The 18676-nt window shown below is 34.2% G+C and overlaps 1 protein-coding gene across 5 annotated transcripts in view; it reads right to left on the reverse strand.

Moving 5' to 3' along the window:
• Positions 1 to 870: 870 nt before the first annotated feature.
• LOC111599070 (longitudinals lacking protein, isoforms F/I/K/T) overlaps positions 871 to 18676 on the reverse strand; it is an 85298-nt gene continuing 67492 nt past the window's right edge. Inside the window, exon 5 of one of the 5 annotated variants that reach the window (XM_023314625.2) lies at positions 871 to 2499. In XM_023314625.2, coding sequence (XP_023170393.2) covers positions 1115 to 2499 — 1385 coding nt within the window. In that variant the 3' untranslated portion in view covers positions 871 to 1114. Of the gene's footprint in view, positions 2500 to 6738; positions 7226 to 7602; positions 8019 to 9283; positions 10276 to 12571; positions 13273 to 18676 lie in introns of those variants that run through there. The other 4 variants (XM_023314691.2, XM_023314698.2, XM_023314658.2 and 1 more) reach the window with 4 other exon arrangements.

Raw genomic sequence — 18676 nt, forward strand, 5'->3', positions numbered from 1 at the left:
AGATTGGGCAAAGTTTAAGGATAAACTAAATAAATATTTAAAAAAAACAAGAGATCTTTGGGACAAGGTTGGAGTGTTGGGCAAGATTTGGATATGATATGTCTCTTATCTTCTTTTTAGAGTATGTATAGATAGGATTACAAATAGATATATCTAAGTTTTTTTTAGTGAACAGGTTTGAGTATTATGTAGATAGACGAACTGAAGTTAATATATTGAAAGATATTTGGGCATGAATAGTTTTTTTTTATAGTAGAAAGCTTAGCCAGATTTGAATTTTTGTATTGTCAGAGTCTATTATAGATACGATAAGGCAATGTTTAAATACATATAAAAAGAGATCTTTAGGCACAGAAGTTATTTGGGTAAGGTGAAAATTGGGTCAAGATTTTGATATGATGTTTCTCTTATATATTTCTGTTAGTATATTGAGTCAAATAAAACGCTTAATTTTTGGCATTTTATTATTATAGATAAGGTGGGCTTAACTGTGAACGTCTTTCCGTATGTGGTCCAAAATGGAGTTGAAAATCGCTTAGTTAAAAGTCCATACAAAAATATTTAAATATTTGCTTAAGACAATAAAAAATATCAATTTGCAAAATATCAACGTCGACTCTCCGCTCTCTTCCTCTTTCGCACTCATTATTTTTTTTGCTGTTGGAAATACATTTTCATTAGACTATAAAAAATTGTGTAAATAATACGTTTGAAAATGTCGTTGACTTAATACTAGATTGGTTTCATTTGTGATTTTGATTATATGCTTGATTAGAATTGTTTGCACTGCTTACAAAAACATAAATATAATAATACAATTAAACATAAAATAATTAAAGTTGCTTTTTTGCTTTTTTCTCTTTTGTTTTTGTTGTTTTTTTTTTTGGGGGGGATGACACACAAAATGACAAGAAATAGTTGATATAAATTTGTGTTCTCTCTATAGACAAATTAAAAAGAAACAGAGACGCATCTCCTGTTTCAAACTGCGCAAAGAACATTATCAATTTAAGTGGAAGTTACAAGTGTTGCCCCCGTCGTTGACCCGCCCGCATATGTCACGTATGCATTAGTATTTGTGTATTTGGTATGAATCGTAGCTTGTAATTCGCAATCACTTATTGCAGTCAATGATCAGCTTGCCCTGTGAGTCATCCGATATGGAGCCACTGAGGCTTAACGCGCCGCCTCCACCACCAGCACCACCTACGCCGCCGCCTTCCATTGTCATGGAGTACTTGGAACGTCGCTTGCTGGGCAGCTGGGGCAGATCCGTGTGATGTTTGCGCACGTGAACGCCCAGATTGCCACGCTGCTTCGACTTGTACGGGCAATAGGGACACTGATGAGCCGGCTCCTTGCCGCCGCACTCGACATTCTCGTGGCGGCGCAACGTCGACTTCCAGCGATACTTCTTGCCACAGTGACGGCACTCGTACACGGGCTCCCCATCCACGCCGATGCCATTGGGGCTGGTGGTACTGCCATTGCTGCTGCTCCCTCCATAGTCGCTCAACGTGAACTCTAGCTGCCGAAAGGCTTGCGCCTGTGCCTCCTTCATCGAGCCCGACGAACTATTCGCATTTGAGGTGAACATATTCAGAGCATAGTTGCCAAATTTGCCGCCGACGACACCAACGCCGCCGCCCGACTGATCCATCAGTTGTATATCATCAAAGGCGCCGTAGCGTGCATCGTCCTCATCCTCGGTGGAGGAGCCCGGTTCGTTTTCGCACTCCGAGTGACGCATATCGCGCTGCTGTTGCTTGCGCAATAGATTCTCCAAGATCTTGGTGGGTGTTACATCGTTGGCGCTGCCATTGTTGTCCGGCTCCTCGGTCAGGCGACGCTGCGGCGTCTGCTGGCGCAGGATCTCTTGCGCGCGCAGCTGTTGCTGGAAGCTGTGCAGGCCGTTGCGCATCAGAGCCTCGGCTATGGCCGCAGCTGGTGGCTTGTGAACAGGTGCCGTTGCTGCTGCTGCTGCAGCAACAGCTGTATTGGCCACCAACACGGAGGTGGGTATGGCCGTTATGCCGCTGGGCAGGTTAAGCTCGGCGGGCACCGCTGTCTTCAATGAGTATTTGAGGCGTGGATGAAATGGTCCAGCGCCAGCGGCAGCGCTCAGTTGTTGCATTTCATCAGCCATCAAGTTTTTTGAAGCCGTCTCAGAGGCAGCACCATACACAGCGATCGCAGCAATGCTCGATGGCTCCAACGTCTCCGCCGATGTCGGCGACACCTGTCCGTACTTACTCAGCTCGACAGCATCCTGTGGCAGCAGCTGCTGTGGCTGCTGTTGCTTCGGCGCCTTGGCCGACTTGGTCTTGTAGAACTCGAATAGCATGTCAGATACCTCGGAGACAGACAAACGCTTACGCCGCGAACCCGGCAACTGCAGCTTCTGCTCCTCGCGCTTCACATTGAGTATGCTGCGCTGCAAGCCGCGCTGTATCTCGCCCGCCGCCAAAGCGGGTGCTGTGTTCTCCTTGCGACTGAGATCTGTAGATGAAAACATTTTCGATTAGTCTCAAATTTTTGCAACAAATCAGTTGCCTGACAGTTTCAAATATATATATATATATATATACATAAATATATACATATCAATACATATCCATATATAAATATAAATATTTTTATATATATTATATTATATAATTGTAAACACGATAACACAAATGAAAAAGCAAGTGATGAGTTTTCAACCGAACCTGGATCGCTTGGGTTAGATGCAGTAAAAATGTCAATTAAAATAAATAAATAAATGTTTTGTATTAGTTACTTAAAAAAGCATGCAAAATTATTAGATTAAACTTTTAAGCTATAAATAGAATTAAAATAATATTAAAAACATAATTATTTTGATAAATTATTAAATAAAGCTAAGTACACATAATTTAAAAATTTATTAATAATTTTTTTTATATACAAAAAACATTAAACGAAAATGAAAATATTTGGCTGCTTTTCTTTTGGTTTTTCCCGGCTTGTTTATTAGCAAATGAAAATGAAAATGTTTGTGTTTTCTTTTTTAATTATTTGAATTGATGTTGTGGTGGTGATGGTGGTGCTTGGTGGTGCTGTTGGTGTTCATGATGATGGTGGCTGTGATTTGTTTGTACCGTAACCATAAAATGTTGTTTTAATTCGTTATCTTTACCTGCCGCACATCTAAAAAGATAGAGAAAATAGATTAATGCCAATTTTCTTAAAAATTGTCCAAGTATTTCCTCCAAGTTTCCAGCTCCATTTCATGCGTCAAGCAATCTGAAAAATATAATTAAAAAAGCAATTAATTACTTGTAGCTAAACAGGTGCTCGAGTGCAGTTTAGCTTTGTGTTGTTGTAGCTTTCAGGCAGAGCTTTAAGCGCAGCTTTAAGTTTACATTGTGCCTACAGCACAGCTGCAGCTGAAGCTTGCTTAAAGTTAAGCGAAAAGCCGACGACGACGCCCACGCGCAAGCGCGCGGAAAAGCGTCCACACGGCAACACAAACGAAACTGCACTAGTCGAGAGCGCAGCTTAACAATTTTCCAAGCACCACAAAGCAGGCAAGCGAAGATCCTCAAATCCCAATGGCAGCGCTGCAGCTGCAACCAATGGCAGGCAAACAAATGCAGCAACAAAAACAATACTCGGGAAAAATCTAGTTTAGTATTGCCTGCCTGCCAGCGTATGTGTGTGTGTGTGTGTGTGTGTGTGTATCTGTTGCTGCTTGCACAGCAAGTGTACCCAAGGCTTAAGGCCTGCTTGATCCGGGTCGGAGTTCGGGTCCTTGATTTATTTTTACTCTTTGCTCATTTTCTCATTTATGTTTTTTTTCTACCTAACTCGCATTCCTTCTATTTCTAGCATATTCCAGGCAAAACTCTCCCACCAGCAAACTTTCTCTTCAAGCAGAGCGTGTGGGCTGTTCGAGAGAGCGAGCGAGCGAGAGAGGGAGCATTTGCGCAGGCGCACAGTTCGTCTATATGTGTATATTTAGGCACATATATACACATGTGTGTGTTTGTGTGTGTGAGCATGCTCAAGAGCAGCTTCCGGTGGTGTTTCGGGTGTTTTCTTTGCTACAGCTGTAAGCAAATGCCCATGTACACGCATTATATGCATTTCAAGGTCAGCATATGGCTTACATATAGCATTCGGCTGTAAACTTAAGGGAGGACTTGACAACAAATTAGAGGCATTTTCGATTCGAAGCGCAGATTCCATTAATTGAATAAATAAAGTTGATGAAAGGAAGGCAAATGTAAAGCAAACCTAATCAGCTTTTATAATACTTAGCATACATGTGTGAATATGTATGTGTTTATATATGTACGTGTGTATGTGCTAGAGCATGATAATATCCACGTTTATATAAAGAGCTTATCAAAGGTATATTATATATCTTTTACACATCAGCTTGGTTAATAGAGTTGATGTTTTAGGAATCTTAAAAACTATATAATCTAAACAAATTCGGGTTCGACTCATTAAATCCCACCTTAAAGCCAAAAAAATGCTTGGAAATGATAATAATTCATAATTCATAATTTTTTTTAAAAAATCATTCAAGCAACTTGCAATAAAGCACTAAATTATCTATATATCCAATCATACAGGACAAATCTTAATTGTTAGCTATTAGATATAGATATAGCTATAAAAAAGTAGACAACTTTATAGTTTAAACTAGATCTAGCTATATCTTCCAATATAACTTCAAGTCCAGCTGTGCTCAATTTATGTATAATTACTAAAGCATGAATCGTTTTACAACCGTTCAAGCGTTATATAAGCAACGATTCTAATAAACAGGGAAAGCGAAACAAATGCATTTCTAGCTTCCAGGAATTTGAATTTGAAATACATGTGTCTAAAAATAGCTTCAAAACAATAGAAACTAGACAGGCCTTTGGAAGTTCCATTTATACACATAACACGCACACACACACACACATGTGCATGTGTGTATGTTTGCTATGAGTATCCTGTTTACTGGACTTTGCGAAGGCAAAGCCCAAAAGGAAACGAAGAAAATGAAAATGTATAAAAATAAAATTCAGGCACGAAATTGCCAAATGGAAAATTGTTTGAAAACGCGCCGTGGGAAGCACAAAAGCAAAAGCAGAAGCAAAAGCCGCTCGACAGGCAGTCGAAAAACAGCATAAAAATAAAACACAAGCCACACAAAGAGCGCAGTGCGAGAGGGAGAGACAGAAGTGAGTGAGTGAGTGAGAGCTGTTGAGGCTATGAAACTTATTTTTAGAGTGAAACGCAGTTTCGAACGTGATTTATCTGCGCACAAATGTTTCTCAAATATTTCCGTATGTGGGTGTATCCGAGAGAGGCAGAGCGAGAGCGAGAGCGCGAGAGATCCCTAGATAAAAATAGGCAACTGCGGCAGTACAGTCCAGTTAGTTGCGCTTTGTGTGGTTGGCCAAATTTGTAATCTGTGAATTGTGCACTCCCTTTTCAAGGGCAGAAACCACCCCGAGCTGCAAACCTGTTTTGGTTAAAGGATTAGCATCAATTCTATGGAAATGCGTAGCGAAATGGAATTATATTTTCATTTTTGCTCTGCCTGATGCACCCAGCCAATTTGTCGACTGTTAAATGCATATTGAATATTTACCTGTTACTCTCTCAGCTTTCCAATTCATTAAACATAAAGAAATCTGAAAAAAGCAAGTTTTAATTACAAATTAAAATAATTAAAAAAATTATACGTACCAAAAAAAATTTATAAAAAATATTCCCTCACATTGCTGGCACATGAAAATAAAATGAAAAATAAAAATAAAATATTAATAAAATTATTTTAAAAATATATATAAAATACAATAATTTAAATTTAACAGATTGTAATTTATTTCAAATTTTGTGTTTATTTTTTTCTTTTCTTTTGGCATGCGCTTTATCATTTAATTGTAATTGTTTTAGCAACAGGTATAAAAAAGCTTAATTGGTCCTCATTTAAGCTGGCGAATTGGGCGCCAAGCTCAACTAAAATTTAATCACTTATACTTAAGCTAACAAAGTAAATCAAACTTGTTCAAAAGTCAACGAGAAAATGCTTGAAAAAAAAGGAAGTTTTTCGAAAATACATTAGACTTATGTTCGATCTAAGCGAGTTTTGGCTGTTGCCTAACTAGATTAATAACATTAATTAGCATACGAATATTACTTACTAGTACAACTAGTTATATACCAACTTTATATGAGCTGTTGCCATAATATATGTAATTTTTGGTCTCAATTTGGTGAATATATATATAAATATATATATTTTATTCTTCTTCAATTTGAACTGTACGAAAACTTGGAATCTAAATTTCACTTCGCAAATTCAGCCTTGGCTCCTTTAATAATAAGCTAAAAAATTTATGTTTTTCATTTTTTGAGCTGTACAGAGTGAACTCCATCAATTCCTAATACTATGCGATGAAAATATTATGATTGCAAAAGCTTTAACAAGTTCTTATGAAATTTCAATGAATTGTAAAACTAAAAAGATTTTTACCAAATTTCTCAATTTGTTTATCTACTTTCAAAATTGTTCATTGATATGATTAGACTATGTAGAAAACTATTGTTTTTAGTCTTGCAGATAGCATAGATTTATATGCCTAATATGTGTATATAAGCGCTATCCGAATAACTGTTACTTAGGAGCCTAACAAAACTTAGCTGAAATCTTGAGTAAACTCCAGGATTCACTCAACCACAAGGCATCTATGTTGCTCTAAATGATATAAATCTATTCAATATCTCATTCTTGATAAGCTGTCTTAAATCAAAACCGAATGCTCCTTGCGCATATGCTCGTTGAGGAAGGCCTGCGAGCGATAGACGCGTGCGCACAGTGGACAGCGATTCGATTCGTATTGCGGTGTGCGCTTGGAGCTCTGGCGGGGCAGCTTGCGGCCAGCCACCAGGCTGCTGGTGTCAATGTGCAGGTTCTGCGGCAGGTGCGGCACCAGGTGCTGCAGCGAACGAGCCGTCGATATGGAGGCCAATTGCTGTAGGGCTATCAGGGCGTCTGTATTGTTCACCAAAGGTTTCTTAACGTTGTTGTTGCTGGTGCTGCTATTGTTATTATTGTTGGGCGATTGGCGTTGTGCTGTCGAGGGCTCTTCGTTCTCACTTCTAGCCGTTTCCTTGGCTTTAGCCAGCTGCTTGGAGGTGCTGGGCGTGGCACTGTCCTGACCACGTAAATTGTACTTCCTCAGCGGACTGCTGACTGCAAAGAGAAAACATTTTTGTGGACAAATCAAAATAAAAATATAAATCATAATTTGAAAATAATTGAAACTAACCGAAAGTTAAGTAACTTTTAAAGTAAATTAATTGATAAAGCAATTAAATGCATAAGTGTCACACATACACACACACATATATACACAAAGTATTTACAATAGTTCGTAGAAGAAGAAGGAACCAAAAAAGGAAAAAGAAATGCATGTTCCAAATGCGAGTTTCTTTCTTCATTTTATTTACATACAATTGAAAAAAACTGTGAATTTGGCATTAACGAGAAACTTGGCTAATAAAATTACATCAGTTTATACCTTATATAGAGAGAGAATAATTAACTACAAAAGAAATATATATGGACCTGGCCACAAAATACGCTTAACTTAGGTCGAGATCAGCTGCATCATATTCCACTTTGATTTCAGACGTATACAGAAACATGGGATCGATGGGGCTCGAGGATCTGTTTGTTGCACTTGGCGTTGTTGTTGTTGTTGTTGTTGTTGTTGTTGCTGTTGTTATTGTGTTTGGTGCTGTTTTTGACTGTTTATGTTGCTTCTGATTTTGACGCTTGCAGTCCGCTGCCAGCTCCGCCTGATGCAGCTTCTTGTGTCGATTGAGATGTGCCCGTCGTTTGAACCACTTGAGACAGTAGTCGCACTGGAAGCGCTTAAAGTCCTGACACTCCTCGCTCTGATGCAGCATCAATCGATTCATCGAGTTGTAGTAGCGTCCGCACTGGCACAGCAGCTGGTTCTTTGGGCCAGATCGCGTGAAATCTAAGCAGCAGACAGATGACAAGAAATGACAACAAATGACAATAGTAAAATGTGAATATGAAGATGTAAATACATATATACATATATTTCACATATTTCATATGATATATGGCAGAGAGATGAGAGTTGCATGAATACACAAATTCGTTTGAATCAACAATTTGAATCTTTTATTATTACTCGTTTTAAATGTTAAATGATTTCAGTTGGTTCTTTTTTTTTTTGATTAGCGACTTGAACAAATATTTTAGAATTTTTAAAGACCTTTTTATCATTACTTGGGGCCAGTTCTTAGCAACAATCAGCAACAGCAGGGAAACCTACAAAAAAGAAATTCATATTAATAATAAGCATATAAAGAAATATTAAAAAAAAGATAAATATAAATATTTAAATTATTAGTAAATTGTACAACGCGCATAAATTGAAAACATTTATTAATTTAATTATTATCATATACAATTTAAGATATATTTTAAATTTATGTTGTCAGTTTTAGTCTGTCATAAATACTTACAGATTTTAGTTTTTTTGTAACGAAGTATATTACGTATATGTGTGTAGGTGTGTGTGTGTGTGTTTATCTACTTACACTCAAAACATGTTGAGCAACAATTGAACTAAAATTAAATTGTAATTCCTTTGTTTTTTGTTTTTGTTTTTGGCTAACGAAATTCGTTTAAAACTTATGCATCTAGTTTTAATATTTAATAATTTCGTTTAGTTTATGTTTTGAGATCATATCTATGGCTATATTACAAAATACTACACACAATTTGTAATAGTCAGATTAAAAACTTGTATAATATTTATATATATATAAGTACCTAAAAGTAAGACAACAACAAATTTTTAATACATATATAGTATAAATGTAGTTTTGGACTTTTTAAAAGTAGGACAGGCCCTTGGTTGGCGAAGAAACTTTGGCTCGCAAATAACAGATTAGTTTTTATGTTAGAAACAACATATAAAAAATAAAAATGGACAAAAAATTTAACTTAAAATTGTGTTCAATAAAAAAAATATATATATAAATATATTCCGTATAAATGATGACACTCCTCACATCCTTGTTTGCTCTATCTCTTGTCCCATAAATAATATAAAATAAAATCTTTTTTTTAAATGTCTTAAAAATATTTCCAAAGTATTTTATATTATTTTTTCCACTACTTCTTGAAAACTTTAACTGTCCTAAATTATATTTGAATAAATTCTGTTTCAATAGCCTCTAGGCCCGTCCATCTCAACCCTTTACCCGGCATCTCGACATAGCTTTAATTGCTTAGGAGCAACGTATCGCCCGTTTCGGAGTGCTTTTGATTCATGTGCTTGCGCAAATCGGATTTGTATTTGCATTTGTGCGGACAATGGGGACACTTGAGTGTGGGCTCGACGCCGCACTCGTAGTTCTTGTGGCGCTTCAGGGAGCCCTTGATTTTGTAGGTTTTGCCACACACGTTGCACGCATATTTGGCATCATCGATGGCCAGCTCGTTGCTGACCTGGTGCAGTGCCATCGTGGCATGCACCTCGCTTAGTCCATTCACATAGAGTTTGTCGGCCTGCTGCACATCATCGGCCACGCAGGGCAGCTTGTCCACATAGTCATCATCGTCGTCATCGTCGACGACGTCGTCGTGCAACAGCACCTCATGCTGATCATTCTTGATGACGGCCAGTTCGAGTTCGCGCTCCGCCTCGTCCGCATCGGTCAGCAGCAGCTCAGACTCGTGGCTGGCTACGACCTCATTGGTCGTGCTGCTCGTCATGGAGATACTGGTGGCACCATACTGCATCACATCACGCAACAGCAGCTTATCCTCCAGACGAGATGTATCTATTTTGATATACTCCTGACGCGTTTGCGTTTGTTGCTGTTGCTGATGATGCTGATGCTGCTGTTGCTGTTGTGTTTGCTGCTGCCGTACATCGATGCATTGCTGCAGCGAAATTTGTGGCCGCTGCTGCTGCTGATGTTTCACAATTTGTATGGTGGTTGCCTGGGGCTTGTGCAGGCTGGTGGTATTCGTGTTTGTGGTGGCATTTTTGGTCAAACTGGGTATCGTATACTGTATGTTGCCCACGGGATTGCCCAGATCATCGGGCGGCAGTTCGACAACAACAGTTGCACCCGACAGCAAACTGCTGGCATTACTCGAGCTCAATGTTGGCGCAGTGCTCAGTGTTTGATTGTGGCTCGTAGTGCTGGCTATGGAATAGGGCACAGTCTCCAAGATGGTCCAGTAGCCATCTGTAAAGAGAGAGAGAGAGAGAGTTGCCAGCGGCACATTAGATAACCGATTGACAATGTTCATATATGGATATATATAATATATTTTTATATAATTACTTGCAGCATTAACATCCAATTGGTATGTGTGTGTGTGTCGTATAAAACAAGTACATTGAGGGCCAGAAAATATTAAATGAAACAAAACTTTACATTTAATACATATATAGCTAAAACAATGAAATAAATCAAAAATAAAATAAAATTCAGAGACAATTTGTAGCTACTAAATTGCACATGTTGATGGATGTCATAATTATTATACGTATGCTTTATTCTTAATCGCTTGCATTTACAAATATATATATTTATAATAGTTATATAATATTAGGTATATAAAAAAATGTACACAACTTTCACTTTGCTTTCTTTGTTTTAAGTTTAAAAATTATCAACTACAATGGAGCAGTTTATTAATTAATGTTTCTTGATAACACCCAAAAATACAAAGTGTATTTAAATATACATATCGTGTATATATATGTGTATAACTGAGGAATATGTGTAGTGGCAAATAATGGCGCTTTAAGTCTTTGTTTGCTTTACAATATTTCTTTTTCATTTAAGAATTTTTTTCGTTTTTGGAACTGATGTTGGCAAGATTTTATTTGAATAACAGCTAAAGAAAGAGAGTTTTGGGAGTTTCTGAACACCAAGAACACCTACCACAGACATATTAACAAATTAAGTGTTTTCTTTTTCCTTTTGGGTATAAATATATTTGGTCTTGGACCGATCTGCTTAGGCTACAGGATAGGCACACGTTTAACAAAACTAAAAAATTAATAAAGAATATATGAAACAAAAATACAAATTATTAACGGAATGCTCAGAGATAATTAAGTTCAAGTTTACACGTGACAGTTAAATAAACAATGCTTTCAATAACTTATCCAAATATAGAAATTAGAAAAATTTCTGATATTAATTTTATGGCTATTTATATTTCCATTGAATAAATTTGAATATTTTCAACTTTCAGTTGTTTTCTGTTTATATTTGATATATTTTCTAATATAATTTCTGTTATATTTGCTTTTATATTATATGTTAAAGTATATTCCCTATTATATTTTCTGTTACTTTTTCTGTTATATTTTCTGTCATATTTTCTTTTATAATTTGTACTATATTATATTTTCTGTTATACTATCTGTTATATTTTCTGTAAGACTGCAAATTTATTAATCATTTAAGAAACTTTTTTCAGCATATCGATTTACAGCGCTTTGTTAATCCACAGATTTTTTGTGTCTATTTTTTCTGCTTTCATTTTCATTGGGAAAATATTGCGAACTGAGCAAAATGGCAAATTAATTTATCTACGATGTGTAATAAGTACATTTTGATAGATATACGTAAACATATCTATGTTATGCCATTAGATGGCCTGAAAATTGAGTTATACAGGCTAAGCCAATTTATATTTTTAAAAGTACTTCTAGATAACTTTCATGTATCTAGTTTTAAATATCAAATATATATGATGTTATATCATGAAACAATTGCAATAATATATTTACATAGAAATATCTAAAAGATTTAAGGCATGTCCAAGAGAATTAAAAGTATATATGGTAAAAAATGTTGAGATATATGAATTTCGCCCTCATTTTTCCACTTAATCTACATAACGAAATACCCTCAAATAGTTAAAGCAAATAAAATGTAGAAATATTTAAATCTGATATACAAAAAACCATATTATGTTCAAGGCAAGGTTTTCAAAGTTGCTAAATCAAAATTCAAAAATTAGTTTCAAGACTTTTCATAAAATCATATTTGTGTCACGTGTAAACTCAGTTTTGCAGTTAAAATTCTTGTTAAATTCAATATTGAAATATTGTTTTGTTTAAGTAATTTGTGCGTAGTGCGCAGGAATGTGACATGCTTGAGTTTGCCACAACAACTGGCTATGACAATAGACTAAATGTATATGTATATATATTTCTATAACTGTGTATATGTATATGTTTAATATATGGTTATAAGTGGGTGTGCTACACTCTAAAAAAGCTATGAATTTGCTGCTGCTGCTACTGCTGCAGACACACACATCTGGAGGTAGTTGTAGCTAAGACTGCAACAGGCCGAGCGACCTGTACAGTAAAAACTAATGTGTATTCATTTGGTAAACATTTCAAATTACGCCTCACGCTTCAGACACACACACAAACAGGCACGCACACACACTGAGAGAGAGAGAGAGTGGGAGAGGAGAGAGAGGCACAGAGAGAGAGAGTGAGAGTGAGAGACAGACACTTGGACACTCTTAGCCATCCTCATCATAGTCATCATCATCCTCGTCGCTCTCCTGCAGCATGGGCACAGCCGTTATGGTCAGATCACGTCCAGCGAAATCGAAATTGATTTCGCATAGTGCGGCAGCAACATCGCTGTCCATGCCACCGCCATCGACATCCTCGACCTCATTGTCATTATCATTGTCGCCATCATTATCATTGTCATTATCATCATTGCTCTGATCATCCTCGTTGCGTATGAGATAAAGACTCTCCTCGTCGTGGCGCAAGCGCTCGTAGAGCATGCAATGCTTGCGCTTGGCATGCCGCAGCACGTGATCCTTGCGCCGCGAACGATACTCGCAGGACACGCACTTGTATTTCTTCTGCTTCAGGCAGTATTTGCGCACATGCTCCTGCAACTTCTGATGCGATTTGTAATAGCGATTGCAGTGTTTGCACTGCATAAACGAATCACGCGACAGGCTGCTGGCATGTCCTGGGCGGAGGACATTGCTGCTGGTCGCTGATGCATGAGAGGCGGCTGCTGTATTGTTATTATTGTTGTTATTGCTGCTGCTGCTGTTGTTGTTGTTGTTATTGTTGTTGCTGATGTAACCATAGAAGTCGCCAATGGCAGTGTCTACGCCGCTGCTGGCATTCGCATTCGCCGATGTGTCCACGCCCAGCAGACTGCCCAATATGGGATAGATGTCTGCTTTTTGGAGGCGTTGTAGGTTGTGTGTGCGATGAGAAATAAACAAGAACGAAACATAACAGTAAACAAATTAATTAATTGAAAGGCAACGCAGGCAAAACAAGAAATAAAAACAGAACATAAACTAAAAAGACAAGCTAAACTTAGATAAATTATAAAAAATATAAAATATATATATATATTTCATATATAACTATAGATAAAAAGAGAGTGAAAAGGTACTTAGTGTTATGTCAACTATCCGCTAGGTACAAGTATTGCGTTGTTGTTGTTGTGTATGACTGAGATTCCAAAGCATGGATGAGCGCACTTCATGACGATGATAATGATGATGATGATGATGATGATTGAGGAGGATGATTGGCATGATGTAGTTGATGCAGTTGCTGATTATGTTAAGCACATGATGTATGCACACTTAGACCACCTTTTAGCTAAAAAGCGCCAACAAAATAGATTGTATTAATTATGTACAGCAAAATCGATAAACAAGTGAACAACTAGTAAACAGAAACAATAACAAAAACAATTTCTTACAATAGTTACTCAAATGGAGGCGTGTGTTTGTTGTTGTTGTTGTTGTTGTTGTGTCGTATAACAATACAGCAATATAATTACATAGGTTTATCAATATATTTAGTTAAATTTCTTTCATTATAAATTGTTTTTCTTTTTCTTCAACTTTTCTTTTGATTTCAGCTCAAAATACAATACAAGAATCTAAGCAGCGACTGTTGCTGAGGTCGTTTCTCACATTATAGCCATATGGGTTTTGGGCATTACGCATCCATCCAGGGCGAGTGCGGGCACATCTAGAAGAAGAGAAAAATTGAAGTTAGTTTTGATTTTAAAAACAAATCGTATTTGCATGGAAACAGCAGCTGAAAGGAAAGGTTTTTGTTTTCTTCTTTTTATTATAAGCAAAGTCATTTTGGTTTTTTCTTTTTTTTTTTGGTTTTTTAATATAGTATATATATTTTTAAATTTAGTTGTTTTCCTGTTTTTACTTATAACAATTAAATCGTTTACTCGTTTTACATTTACACATTGATTTCTCATTTTATTTTATATACCTTTTCTTTTTCTATTATACATAATAATAAAATTGTTTCACAAAATGTTTTAAGGCGTTTTTCGGCTTTATACACACATATATATATTTATATATATATACATATATAATTGTTTATTTATTTGTTGCTAATCGTTCGTTTTGTTTCTTTGCATTTATAAATTTTCATGATTTAAGCACACTTTTTCAAAAATATTCTAACAACTGGCATTTCGAATGCTAATTTGTGTTAGATAATTGATTTATTTATTAATTTTATATTTTAAATATCTGCTTTAAAAATTTGTTTTTAAACTACTTGCAAATGTGTGAAAGCCGAATTTGTTTATTTTTTTTTTTTGAAATTTTAACAATTGGTTTTTTTGGGTTTGTTGTAAATTTTGTTATTACCATAAACTAAGCCTAGATTTTATTTAGTTTTTATTTCGTAATATAGAATTAAGATTTTTCTTTTGCAAAATGTTTAGAATTTCCTATTATTTTTTTTTATTTTTAATTTTTTTTTTAGTTTAGTTTTTAGGCAAATGACTCTTGAGTTTTGTTGTTTTTTTAGCGTGCGTGAACAGCAATTAACAATTATTTAATTTATAATTTACACTTACATATACACAAATGTGTGTATACGTGTATGTGTGTGTGTGTGTCTTAGGGCTAATTTCTTGTTATTGTTGCATGTATATAAAACCCCATTTGACGTGTTGCTTTCATTTATATTTTGTAAATATGCTACTATATGATTTGTATTAGTTTAAAGAGAAAAATATAAACAAGGAAGAAGTAAATTATTGGATAGCTAAATACAAACAACTTAAAAGTGTTTGTGTATGTGAGTGTGTGAGTGTGGGTGTGTTTAGTGTAGTTGTGTATGTTCTGTACTCTGTGTAATTTTTTTTCGGTATTTTTTGTTTTTGTTTTTTTTTTTTTTTTTTGTAAAGAAAAGCCCGTTCAATGTTATCCAAAACCTATTGCCCCGCTTGCCTATGCCGTTCAAATTCAATTCACATAACTAACTCTTGTTGTTTTTTTTTCTCTTAACAATCACAATTGATCACATCGATTTTGCTTGTTTTTATGTATGCATATGTAACTCTAGGTACATATATAATATATATTTTATATATATATTTTTTTTTTGTTTGCTTTAAATATTTATATATAATTTTACATTCACAGCTCCTTGTTTACAACGTTTTGTGTGTGTGTGTTGGTGTGTTTCATGTGTGTGTATCTATGTGTGTTTAGTATTAGTTGTAGTAAACTCTTTGTTACATATGTATGTGTTTTAGTTTAGTTTAGTTTAAGTTTCTAGATACATTCAATTCGTTTAAGGCTTACCAAAACAAAGTATAAATTGAAATTAAAAAAATTACACTTTTGTTAGCATAAATATTAGAATTGTTTTCTTGTTTTTTAGTACAATTTCTCAAAAAATATTTTGTTGCTATTGTTCGTGATGGATTGGATTTACTTATTCATTTTCATTTTCATTTTCATTTTCATATATATATATATATATATATGTATGTATATGGTATAAAAGATCCAAAGCACTGTGCATACAAATTTTGTTTCTTTTTTGGAAATTGTTAATTTATACTAGAGACATACTCGGTGTGTGTGTGTGTGAATATAGTTGCATAAGCGCTACTTAAATTTAATTACAAACATACATAGCTATTCTCTGTGTGTGTGTTAGTAAATTGGTTGTTAATCAAAATTATATTGAATTTATCACATGCTCTTCATTATTTCCATTGTTTTCTTCTTCTTTAACACTTTTTAACTATATGACTCAAAGTGCAATGCCTAGGCTTGTCTTGTATTAGCTACATTTACATATATATATCATATCTCTATATATATACATATATATACTATATGCTGGGCCCACTTGATCAACTTTGAGTCCATCACATGCGCTGTTGATAAATTAAAATGTTGCTTGATTTTTTCGTTTTTTTTTTCATTTTTTCGTTTTTTTTTTGTTTGCTTAGAAAAGTAGTAAAAAAAATTATTTAGATGTATAAATAAGAACCACAACCTTAATAGACAAAGTTAAATAATTGCATTAGATTATAATTGTTTCAAAAAAGGACACACAATTGCATTTCATATATAGATTGTGAAGATCTAACTCCTTCTCTCTATCGCACTGCATTCTTATCTTTTCGTTTTTGTTTTAATTAATTAAGTATAACAAAAAATTAAAAAAAAAAGAAGAAGAAGCAAAGCAAACTCACGTAATTGACTAGCGCAAAAGCAATGCTAAGTGTTTTCTTTTTTTTTAATATATATACATACACAATATATATATGTTTAGTATGAATTTGTTTGCCAATTAGAAAGTTGCCTGATTGTTAACAGAAAAAAACATATACATATAAAATAATAACAATTTAAATATAAATTTTGTTGTTTTTGTTTTTTTTTTTTGTAATTTTTTTCCTCACGTAATTCGAATACTGACCGACAAGAATTTTGTATTTGTTTTTGTGTTTGTTTTACTTTTGTTTTCCTTTTTTCTCATTTGCACAATTTACATAAAATTTTTTAATATTCGCATATTTTGTGTGATGTTAATTATACATAAACTTTTTGTGAAAAAGAATATATATTTATAATTTTTTATAATTTTTTTATATATATATTTTTTCTATAATTTGTTTTTTTCTAGAATTTGTGCCAATTGTTTGTTTGTTTTGTCTGTTGTACAAATTAAATTGTTATCACATATTTTGTGGCACAAACTGCTAACGAAAACTACATTGCGCCCCTCTATGTGTGTGTGTGTGTGTGTGTGTAGGTGTATTTATATATATATATAGTTTTTACAATATTATTGTTTTTAAAGTACCTAAGCAATGAGTTCTGTTAAGCTCATGGTTTAAACCTTTTCTTTATGAATTTTCAACAATTTATAAATGTTTTAACTTTTTTAACTATACTAAAATGTGTTTTTTGTTTTTTTTTTATAATTATATCAACTTTTGTTTTCAACAAGTTTTCGCGGCAACATTATGTGATTTGCTTGGTTTCGAATAAATTTTGAAAAAATATTTAAAAATAAATAAAGTAACGTTTAGTGTGTTCGTGTTGGTGTTTCTGCATGTTCGTGTTCGTGTGTGGGTGTGTGTTTGTGTGTGTATTAACAACAAGAAAAATTAATAATATTATATTAATTACAATGAGGACTATATTCATTATATCACATACCAATTATTTCTCATTTACTTGACTCTTCATGACTTCGTTTCCAACCTCCTCCGCCTCCTCCCGTTCCAACTTCGACCTACCCTCGTCTCTGTGACTGTGACTCGATGCGAGTTTTGCCCCTAACATTAACTTTAACTTTAACTTTATAATGCCAATTGATTTGCTCACACTTGTACATGTTGCTTGCCATATTTATACATAAATTTATACAATATTGTTAATAACTGTTTTAATTGTTTGCACGCGCCATTTGCAGCCACAAGCCAAATGTTTTTTGTTTTTTTTTTTTTTTATAAATTAATAATTTTGTTTAGCATTTTTTGTTGTTTGTTTCTTTTTGGTCAAACTAAAAAATTGCCGCCTATCACATTTTGTGTTCGTCATAAATAAATAATAATTATTTTTAAAAAAATAAACGAATTTTGTTTGTTTTTTTTTTTCATGGAATGAGCACAAGATAAATTAATAAATTTGTTGTTTTGTATTTTTGAAAAGTTTTTTTAGAGATCGTTGCGTTGCACTAACAATAATTGTTTTTGTTTTTGTTTTTTTTTTTCGTGTGTGGCTTTGATGGCGCGCAGCTAACAAAAAATATAATGTTTATAAATTGGAAAATTAAACAAAAAAATATTTGTTTATATAAAATAAATGAAAATAATAACATTTACAACTTGATTGTGCGCTGTGATTTTTTTTTTTGCTTTTTTCTTTTTCATTGGTTTTGATTTTGGGATTTTCATGTTTTGCATATTGCACAAGTTATTTTTTAGCTTTTTTTAGTTCGTGTTGTATTTGTTGCTGTCAGTGTTTTTGTTTTTAGCTTATTGCACATGTCCATTTAGATTTAGTTACGCTTTATCGTTGCCTTAAAGCTAACTTAGTTTCTAAATTGTTTCTTTTTTGTTTTTTTCTTTGACTGACTAAGCGATTGACTGTTGCTATTTCAATACATACAAATATATGCTGTTATCTTGTTGTTGTTATTGTTTTTTTACATTATTTACATAGATATATATGCAAATATTATTGTTAAGTTTATTAAGTTTAACTATTGCCCAAAAAAAAATTAAAAGAAGAATATATTTTTAAAGAAAAGAATATTAATTAAGGCAAGCG

Source organism: Drosophila hydei, unplaced genomic scaffold (genome assembly GCF_003285905.1).
Source record: "Drosophila hydei strain 15085-1641.00,03,60 unplaced genomic scaffold, DhydRS2 tig00008122-arrow-pilon, whole genome shotgun sequence".
Lineage (NCBI taxonomy): Eukaryota > Metazoa > Arthropoda > Insecta > Diptera > Drosophilidae > Drosophila > Drosophila hydei.